This window comes from Cebus imitator, unplaced genomic scaffold (genome assembly GCF_001604975.1).
Source record: "Cebus imitator isolate Cc_AM_T3 unplaced genomic scaffold, Cebus_imitator-1.0 Scaffold256, whole genome shotgun sequence".
Classification (NCBI taxonomy): Eukaryota; Metazoa; Chordata; class Mammalia; order Primates; family Cebidae; genus Cebus; species Cebus imitator.
The window spans coordinates 1152446-1162667 of NW_016107571.1; the positions used below are offsets into that span (position 1 = coordinate 1152446).

Sequence of the window (10222 nt, forward strand, 5' to 3'; positions counted from 1 at the left end):
ATGCCCAGCTAATTTTTGTATTTTTAGTAGGGATGGGGTTTCACTGTGTTGGCCAGGCTGGTCTTGAAATCCTGACCTCAGGTGATCCGCCCACCTCGGCCTCCCAAAGTGCTGGGATTACAAACATGAGCCACTGCGCCCAGCCTGCACAAGCAGTTTTTATGTGCCTTCCCTTCGGTTATGTTCGTGCTCCTCAGAATAATCCTGTGAGGTAGGTAGGGAAGTCATCTTCATTTTATAGTTGAAAGACTCAAGACTCAGAAATGAAGTATTCACATTGTTGTATTAAGTTGGAAAACGAGTACTGGAACCTGGGAGTGGGGGAGGGTCTTCTAACTACTGGCCTCTGCTCTTTAAGCTGCACTAGCTATCCCACATTGAAAAGAATATATAAAACACAGCTGCAGTCATGCATACTCCATCTCCAAAGAATGGATTCATTCTTCATGTCATGGTCTATTGACTATAATTTTCTGTTTGTAATCACCCAGATTCCAAGCCTGTTTATAGAACTTATACCTGAGGAATGGTCAGGATTAGAAGAGGCCGCAGTCCTTGAGGTTTTCTTTGATAATAATATCTGTAACTGCATCAAACACAAATTTGACATTCTGTGTATCTGTAGCACAGGTCATGTGACTGTAGATTTCTTTGACATCTTTTCGCATGTTGAGGTCAAGGAACTGGCTCTTGATGTAATTCCCCGCATCATCATAGGAGTTGTTACCTGGTTTTCCAGAAAAATAGTGAAGTAGGATAAAGGAACCCTTGTTAGTTGCCCGCCCACTTTAGGTGATTGACTTGATCCTTGAAATGCTGTTAGACAACAGCAGTTGGGGGCCTAATTTTGGAGGGAAGATTCCCTTTTCTATTGCACTTCAGTGTTTCTCACTTGAAAGAAATTGAGGGGAGGTGTCTCTCTGCCTTTGGTGTTTTAGTAGGTATCATTTGAAGTCAGTGGCTCTCCTGTATCTAATGCCTGCTCTATTCCAGAGAATCTGAATTTAAACCCTGTAACTGTGCCCAAGGTTCTCCCTTAAGTTCCTTTATGTCACCTTGGCCTAAGAAATGAGACAATTACCAGTCACTACTAAAAGGTATTATTTCCGGCCCCTGACACTTACCATCATACTCTGGAAAACAAATGCTGAGATGGACTTTCTTGATTTTTTCCTCAAAGAGGTCCTTCTTGTTGAGAAAGAGGACGATGGAAGTAGCCGCAAAGAACTTGTGGTTACATATGCTGTTGAACAGATGCAAAGACTCATGCATACGATTCTAGTAAGAGGAAACACCATTGGAAATATCAGATTTGGCTTACAGAATATCTATCTACTTCCTGCTCTTGTTCCCCTTGGAGAGACCAGTGCTTCAAATGTAAAAAGCAAGACAGGAAACAGCTATCTCTTTCCTGTACCAAAGGAAAGCCAGAGAGATGTGGGATTATTCTAGTTCCGTATCTTTTTAATAGCTGTGTGACTTGTAGAAAATTATTGCGCTTTTCTGAGTCTGTTTTCCTATCTTACAGGGTTATAATGAAAGCTAAATGAGATTGTATATGTATAGTGTCCATGATAGTGGCTGGCATATAGGCGTATAATATGTGTTATGCAGATCTTTAGCAGCCAGGGTGCAACTGAGAACTTGACATTTTATAAGTAGTGCTGATAATGGGGTGAAACAGGCCCAAGTTAGCATGTGCCCATATGCAGCTCCAGGATGATTTTGATAGGCGTCTTTCATGGGGTCCCAGATCTTGGTTTGGGCTACTTTGGTCCTACTGCCACATGGTGAGGGTTAGAGAATTTTCCAGTGCTATACCACAAGCATTTCTGCTCTCTCATTTCCTTCTCTGATTGCTACTTAGCAAGGAATGGTGCTGTATATCTGCAGAGGTTGCCCAGTGTCCCAGCCCAGGCTGCTTTCAGAGAGCAAGTCTTTAGGGTTTTGAAGTATGCTATCAGCTGACTTGAGTTCAGTCTATTCGTCTAATAAAGCAAGAGCAATCTAATTTGTGGCTTTTTCCCCATAATACTCCTGCATAACCATTTAAGGTCTCATGGGCTTGTTTTATTAAGGTCTCATAGACTTTAATCTTTAGGGTTAAAGATGGAAAGTCTCAGACTTTAATCTTAGGGTCCAAGATAGAAGGTGAATAGCTCTAAGACATTTTGGTTAGATGATATTCAGAGTGTTCTAACGTGAAGTTAAAACTACCAAGGGGAAGGGAAGAGAACAAGTTGCCCGGCAAGGGATAGGAGTATCTCTTTCATCAGCAAGCTGTGGACCTCCATTTGTAAGCAGATGCTTAGGTGAAATTAACGTTTTTCACACCTGTGACAACCTTTCTCAAATTCAGCAAAGGTACATGGCTGGGCTCTGACACTTGTCCTGTAGAACTCCTGTCCTACAGAATTTTACAGGCTAAAGAGAACCACTCTTGGGTAGTCTTCCAGCTGCCAATGTAATTGGCATGAGAGAAAGCTGGTCTGCCAGTCTGTCTCTCCTTACTCCTATGGACAGTACCTTTTTAGCCTCTTAAGTGGGGTTACTAGTTCAACCCTACTATTATGTTGCAATGAAGATTCACATAATATGTTATTTTCTCTGTTCTGTCATTTGCATCTCCTTACTTAGGCAACTTGGGAGAGTACTAAGTGTAACTCCTTTGTTTTGCCTAGTTGATGGTCCCTCATCTCTTTACACTCAATTCCTCTTCCGAGGTTTGTGATGTCCAAGTTATACTAGGATGTCTAATTTGAGACCAAGCTCACTTTCAGTAAATTTGGAGCTCTAAAATGCTAATCTAGAACCTGCAGAAGACATTTTTCTAGAATTATTTGCATAAGACATTCATTGGTCTGCTAGAGGACTGCTAGACTGAAATTACCCAAGTTGGGGCAGTAGAATGACAGACACAAGGCTTAGAGAAAGGGTCATGGGGAGAACTTGTTCTGCCAAAGCTGCTTGGTGCAAAGACCACTCACCACTTCGTCATCTTCCACCAGCACCATATCATAGGCACTGAGGGCTGCACAGAAAATTATGCAGGTGACTCCCTCGAAGCAGTGGATCCACTTCTTTCTCTCTGATCTCTGCCCTCCCACATCAAACATCCTGAGGGAAGAAGCAGCTATTTTCATAGGTATGCCCAACATATGACCCATATGCCTTTGATGTTTACCCCGTGAAGTGGGAGAGGAAAAAGGGGGAGAAGCAGAACAGTAATTTAGATCAGGCTTCAGCAAAGGCCAAGAAGCATGCCCGTGCCCCTTTTTGGGATTCCACATGTGTATCTGAGATACACATGGAACCATGCACTTACCTGAAATTCAAGTCTTTGACAGAAAACTTGGTCTCAATGATGCCCGTGGTTTTGACTCTGGATCGGAGCACATCTTGCTCAGTAGGGAGGTACTCAGGGTCTGTAATTCGTTCTAATTGGTTCAGGTAGCTAGAGAAAAGTGATTAGCATCAATGACAAATTTTCCACAGCCAAGGCTAAGAGACATAAAAGATATCTTACCCAAAGTCACACGGCTAATTTGGTGATAGAAATCAGGACTAGAAGACATGTTGTTAAATTTAGGATTCTTTCCTTCAAACCTTCAAATGTCCTTAACTAGAGGAAATGGGGGATGGACAAGCCCATTTGAGGCTGGGGTTCCAGCGCATTTAGATCAAGTTAGGTAAGTTTTTCTTGGGTTTCTCCTGACTGCAAGCTTTTGTAGATCTTTGAATGGGATTTAGTGATTTCAATGGTTGTTAAAAGTTCCATCAAGAGGCAGTAAATTGAAAGAGACTTTAGAGACATGAACCAATGCTACACATGGACTTTTATATCCTGAATCAAACTGGGGAGGAAACATTTGAGATAACTGGGGAAACCAATTTGGTGATATATGATGCTATTAAGGAATTGTTAAGTATTTAGGCGTGAATATTTCTTTTTAAAAAGGGTCTATATTTTAGAGAGATCCATAATGACATTTTTAGGATGAAACGATACCTGGAATTTGCTTCAAAATAATCCAGTAGGGAATGGAGGTAAAATGAAATAAGATTGGCCATGAGTTGATAACTGTTGAAGGTAGGTGATTCATTATATTATTCTACTTCTGTATATGTTTGAAAGTTACCATAAAAAAGAAAAAGTTATTTTTTAAAAAGCAGGAGGAAGGCAGATGTGAACTGAGATGACAGAGAGGAGGAGGGAAGCACAGGTAACACAAGTGCCTACTGTACGCCAGGCATTTTCACGTTCAGATTCTCATTCAAACTCCTAAGCCTTCAAGTTTCAGATCCCCATTTTACAGATGGAGAAATTCGGAGGAGTTAAATACTTGCCTCAGGTCAAGAGGCATTGTGGTGTATTATGAAAAATATTCAGCTGTGTAGTCAATCGGCCCAATGCAAATACAGTCTCTGCCATTTATCTATATGACCTTGGGCAAGTTAACTTCTCTGAACTTCAGTCTTTCATCTGTAAAATGAGGCTAATTAGAAAGATGTCTACCTTAAAGTCTTACTTCGTAGATGGGTAAAAGGCCTTGAGATGGTATATGTAATACGCCTAGCAGTGACTGGGCTTTGAGGGCTCCAGGAATAGTAAGTGATGGCATTATTACGAGATTAGGAGACAGATGGTTAGGTTAAATAAACTCAGGTTTGACTTCAGAGCCCATGCTTGTCTACGATCCCTTACTGTCTAAAGTAGGATTGATAAATTATGTCCCGTATCTTTTTGGAAGCAGCTTTGCAATGATGGTTCTAATTCCTGACCACCTTCCTTTGGTTTGCCTTCGTAGTTTGTGTCCCCTGCCCTGGCATCCTGATATAAGACACTCTAGATGTAGAAGACTCATTTCTGCTTAGTGGCCTAAGTAGATCCTAGATTTCCAGATAGAAAATTCTGCCTTGAAAGAGCCATCATGAATTACATTACTCCTGGGAGAGTATATGACAGCACTGCAGGGCCATCTTAGGGTTCTGAAAGGAGAGGCTAAGTATACACCTCTCAGTTAAGAGAACAGGGCTGAGGGCACTTCTTTTGAATTTTGCTTCTTCAGGCTTGTAGGCTGTAGTGAGCCATGTAAAGCAATATAAAATCATGACAGCTGTGGCAGATCTCCCCATAGCATTAAATTCAAAACAGTAAAACTGCTGAAGCCTAACAAAACAGGTCCTAACAAAACAGGCTGAATTCAATCTGGGTCTCCAGCTTTCAATGACTGAAATTTTAGGCTGGGTGAGATTTTTCCCAACCAGAGAGAAGATTCGCTAAAAGACTGCTTAAGCATCAACCCACCCTCTCCCCAATCAGAGTCTTACTAAGATGCGGAGTCATTGAGCTGGTATTCTGCAGCTCTCTCGAAGCAGGCTTGCACCCCACCATCCTTCCACAACCTCCTAATGACCTCCACCAGCTCGGGAGGCATGGTTCCCTCCTCAATGGAGTCAGCCAGGTTGTTGAGCTGTCGCCCATCATCCTGTAATGCAGAAACCTGGTTAGGAACTTCACAGGAGTCATAGCGTTCCAGGAGGCTTCTGGGAATACTGCTGAATGGAAAGCATTTTTACATTGCCGCGAAGATCTAAAATAGAAGCAGTCTCCAGTGAAGATTCTATGTAAGAAAACATACTGAGGCCAGGCGCAGTGGCTCACGCCTATAATCCCAGCACTTTGGGAGGCCAATGTGGGTGGATCACAAGGTCAGGAGATCGAGACCATCTGGCCAACTTGGTGAAACCCCATCTCTACCAGAAATACAAAAAATTGGCTGGGCGTAGTGGCAGGTGCCTGTAATCCCAACTACTCAAGAGGCTGAGGCAGGAGAATCACTTGAACCTGGGAGGCGGAGGTTGCAGTCAGCCGAGATCATGCCACCACACTCCAGCCTGGCGGCAGAGCGAGACTCTGTCTTAAAAAAGAAAAACGTACTGATTAACTTTGAATATGCTCCCAGATGCAGAGGGCACTATATCCAGCCCTGGGGTTTGTCTAAAGGAGAGCAGGGGCCCCAGGTGTTTCCTCTCTGGAGTTTCTGACTTTCATCCTTAGTTTGAAAGTTTACTGCCACAAAACGTAGGTCCTCTGCTGCAGAGACTGGAAATGTAAAGGTCAGATTGACCATGAAACAGACAAGATAGAAGCCAGGGACCCACCACCTTTGTTCTTCAGCGATTTAAAGCTAGAAAAAGGCCAGTACTAGGAGTAGGGATTTCACTTACAAAAGTTCCATCACCAGGAATCCAAGGGGAGCAATTTAAATGGTAAGATAAAGTAAAAAAGCAGAGGAAGCTGTGAGAGCTTTCTTTTATAAATGGTTGTTACAAAGGTAGGGTTTGAAGCCAGGCACAGTGGCTCACCCCTGTAATCCCAGCACTTTGGAAGTCTGAGGCAGGAAGATTGCTTAAGGCCAGGAGTTTGACACCAGTCTAGACAAGATGGCAAGACCCCTTCTCTACAAAAAATTAAAAAAAAAAAAAAACAGTGTGGTGGTGCACACCTGTGGTCCCACTTAATGCGGCTGAGGTGGGAGAATCACTTGAACCTGGGAGGGTGAGGCCGCCATGAGCCATGATCACACCACTGCTCTCCAGCCTAGGTGAGAGAGCAAGACCCTGTCCCAAAAAAAATAAGGGTGAGGGTTGCTTACTTCTCCAGGACTGAATTAAGATATTTGAAGCTCAGCAGGTGGGATTATAGTTACAAAAAACTATTTTTCTTACCCATCTTTCCATATAGTTCGTTGGCCTCTGGTATGTTTCTTCTCGCTAGCCTTTCTGCTTCCACCCTTAACCACATAATATTAGTCACATACCGCACAGCTTGCTTCAACATAGTCGATGCCCAGTGTGGACATGGCCCGGATGATAGCCAGGATGGACTGCAGCACATTCCCATAGATGATAGCCTTGAACTCCAGGCATTCTTCAGGTGAATAGCCATCCTGGTGAATGATCCTGCAAGGGGCAGACACTGTCGTTAGCTGGACTTGAGTAGCCAGACCTAAGGGATTAGGAATCTGGGGTATTTAAAGGGTCGCAAGAATCCTATCTGTTACTACTGGTTTCTCAAAGCAGAGGGTGAGGGGCATTGGAATCAGATCCTTTATACCTGGGCTCCTTGAGGCTAAAGAGCCTTTCACTTTGAGTACCTCTACTGGCTCTATTGACCTTCACCCTATCCCAGTCCTTTGGGGCTTCGTTTCTACTCACTTCATCTGTTTGACGATGGTGCTCTTTCCTGACTCCCCAGCACCTGGAAGGAAAAATGCTTATGTTTTCGATTTCCACCAGTTCTCCCCAGCCTTCCAGGAGATGGCCTGGGAGAACTCAGAGCCACTGCTTGCTCGGGGGTCTTGTTAGGGGAGAACATAGGGATGACTGCTGCCCTCAGTTTCTGGCAGGCTTGAGTTCAGGCCATTCAGCTTGGATTTAGAGCAGTGTTTCTTAACTTCAGTGCTATTTACAGTTTGGGCTGCCTCATGCATGGTAGGATGTTTAGCAGCATTCTTGGTCTCTACCCACTAGGGGTCAATAGCACCCCACTTCCCTAGTTATGACAACCCAAAGTGTCTCCAGATATTTCCAAATGACCGCTGGGAGTCAAAATCTCCCTGTTGGAAACCACTAACAGATTCATGGGAGTCCTTTAACATTTCTCCTCTGCCTGTTTTTGACTCAGGAGAGTGATCTTGGGGTAGGATTGGAGAAAGCTGGATCATTTCACCAAAATACTCTTATTTTCATCACCTTGCTGGTTCCCTCTTTTTTGAGACAGGGTCTCACGCTTGTAGCCCAGGCTGGAGTGTAGTGGCACAATCTCGGCTTACTGCAGCCGCGACTTCCTAGGCTCAAGTGATCCAGCTCAGTCTCCTGAGTAGTTGGGACTCCAGGCAGGCAACATCATGACTGGCTACATTTTTTTAAAATTTTTATTTTAGTAGAGACAGGGTTTCACCATGTTGTTCAGGCTGGTCTTGAACTCTTATGGTTAAGTGGGTTCCCTTTATTGACTAAAATATCCTAATGTCCTTATTCACACTCTGCTTTCCCCATCAAAGATTTATACCTTCAATACTGAGTCTACGCAACCCTAATGCCTCAACCTCCTCCCACGTCGCTTGTGCTTGCTCTCACTAAGCTGCTTATCCTGAACCTGGAAGAAATCTGCTTAGGCTTAAAAGATCTCTCAGTGGCCCCACCATCTCTGTTTCCCCCTGCGTAACCTCCTGGGCTCCTTAGAGTCTGGGTCTAGCTTACAGAGATGTGCTCCTTTAGTGTGTCCTTACGACTGTGCCACAGACCAGCTGAGGGAAAAGAAGCCACCTTAGCCTAGTGCGTCAGCTCCCAGGTCCCTTATGGGGGCTTGGAAACCCAGCGCAGGCACCCAATCTTCTGCTACATAGACCCCCATCTGCCCCAGCTACCCTACTTCTGGTAGTACCAGTGGTTTGTTTTCCTAAGCCAGGTGTCTCAAATGTTCTTGCATTGGTTTTATTTACAGTCATGATCAATTTCCCTGACTGCCTAATCGAGGTGCTTTTATTTTCTCAGCACAGACCAGTGATCTGCTTAGGAGCTCACCAAGTTGATGAACCTTCCATCTGGCAGGGGCTTTGCGGGCAGCTATTGAATAGAGAGCCAGGAAGGGAGTGCTGTACATAAAGACACCATTCCTCCTCAAGGGGCTCCCTACTTCCAACATTTTTACTGAAAACAAGGAACCACTATACTTGGCAAAAACGAATGGGACTATCTCTGGGATAGTCCCAGACTCTTGGCACTGATTGTATGGGGGGACTTGTGAGCCCGTTGGTGAGGGAAGACCCTGTTCTCTTCTGATTTTTGGCTTAGAGTTCTCTGACTGCAAATTGGGCGCAGGTCTGCAAGTCCAGGGTGCTTGGTATTTGCCAAGCCAAAAGATTGTGTTAAGTTTGGTTAGATTTGGCGATGGGCGGGTCCATCCTGGCCCTTGCACTATTCCTGGCTCAAGAGTAGAAAAACTCTGAAATATCCTTGGTGTTCTGGATCCTGTTGGGGTGGCTATGTAGGTACCATATTAACTCAGCTCTAGAGCTCCTGATCCCCTAGCCTGAGACTGTGTAGAGGAGGGGAAAAATGACCTGCCACCCCTCCTTCCCATGGGATGAAGTAGAACCCACCGACCCTCAGGTAAGCAGGAAAGACCCTGCCTTCTCTGGCTCATCTTTCCATCTCACTCACCCAGCAGTAGCAGCTTGACAGTCTTGGCTTCCTTGTCAGCATCCTCCTGCAGCTTCTTTTCTAGCTCCTTGGACCTCTTGGCCAGTTCTTTGTCCTCAGCACTGGCTCCACTTCCCATGTTTGCCGTCTTCTCAGCTTTGTCAGGCCCCTAAGGCTCTTTCGTAAGGTTTCCTGTATGAGAGACGGAAGAGAAGGAAAAAAGTTGGGGTTGAGTATCCCAACTTGGTTCCCCTAAAAGCTGCTCTGTATGAGGCCAGGAGAGAGAGCAGGCTGTAGGGTCTTGTACCCTGCGTACATTGGCTGAGACTCCCTACCCCGACTGGAGACCTACTTCTTAGTCTAGGGATTGTAGCCTTTATATCTAGCAATGTGATCAGTCAAGCCAATTAAGAGCTTTGTCAATACGGCAAGGGGTAAAGACTCAAATGTTTCTATAACTAGGGAAATGATCTGCTGGGCTCTGACACAGAAGGATAGGATGCACAACCACTTCCATCCTTTGAGAGGCTCATCCCCTAAAATTCTATTGCTTCCTTGCATTTATTTCCATCATAGAGCTGGAGATTATGGGCACATATGTAAGAAGCATTCCCTATGTTGAACCTCCAGATTATAAGGTCTTGGTTTCAAGGGCTTCAGGGTATCAAAGCATACTCGTTTACCATAGGCTGGTCTTGTCAAGGAGTCTGTGTCTTGGGTGGTGCCCTTCCTTGGGAAGATTAGGAATGTTTCACTCAGCTCCCCGAGTGGCTGCTGCTCCAGGAAGCTATTCACATTGTTTCTTTGTATTGGCCCCTCTCTTTTGTACTTCTGCTATTAGCACTTACCACTTCATATTGTATGTTGTTCTACAGATCTCTTCCCTTGCTGTATTTCTGTCCCCTGGAGCTCAAGGGATCAAATCTGACTCATCTTTGAACCTCTCAGAACTTGTAGTTTATTTGTGGATCAAAACGTTTGGTGAATGAATAAATGTAGGCAAAGGATGTAT

General features: G+C 44.4%; 1 protein-coding gene across 1 annotated transcript; it reads right to left on the bottom strand.

The window, feature by feature from the left end:
• Positions 1–264: 264 nt before the first annotated feature.
• On the bottom strand, positions 265–9589 carry GNAT2 (G protein subunit alpha transducin 2). Its single transcript, XM_017499276.2, has 8 exons — positions 9232–9589; positions 7222–7264; positions 6825–6966; positions 5332–5489; positions 3326–3454; positions 2988–3117; positions 1125–1278; positions 265–727 (listed from the first exon to the last, which is right to left on the bottom strand). Exons 1-8 carry the CDS (start codon positions 9347–9349, stop codon positions 537–539), a joined length of 1065 nt encoding a protein of 354 aa, XP_017354765.1. The 5' UTR covers positions 9350–9589; the 3' UTR covers positions 265–536.
• Between the last annotated feature and the right edge of the window lie 633 nt (positions 9590–10222).

Excerpts from the sequence above, each read along its gene's own strand:
- GNAT2 (XM_017499276.2), bottom strand. The coding sequence starts at position 9,349 with ATGGGAAGTGGAGCCAGTGCTGAGGACAAAGAACTGGCCAAGAGGTCC. Across the intron at positions 6,967-7,221 it reads ACCATCGTCAAACAGATGAA|GATCATTCACCAGGATGGCT; the intron begins GTGAGTAGAAAC and ends TGCCCCTTGCAG. Across the intron at positions 3,118-3,325 it reads GTCAAAGACTTGAATTTCAG|GATGTTTGATGTGGGAGGGC; the intron begins GTAAGTGCATGG and ends TTCTTCCCTCAG.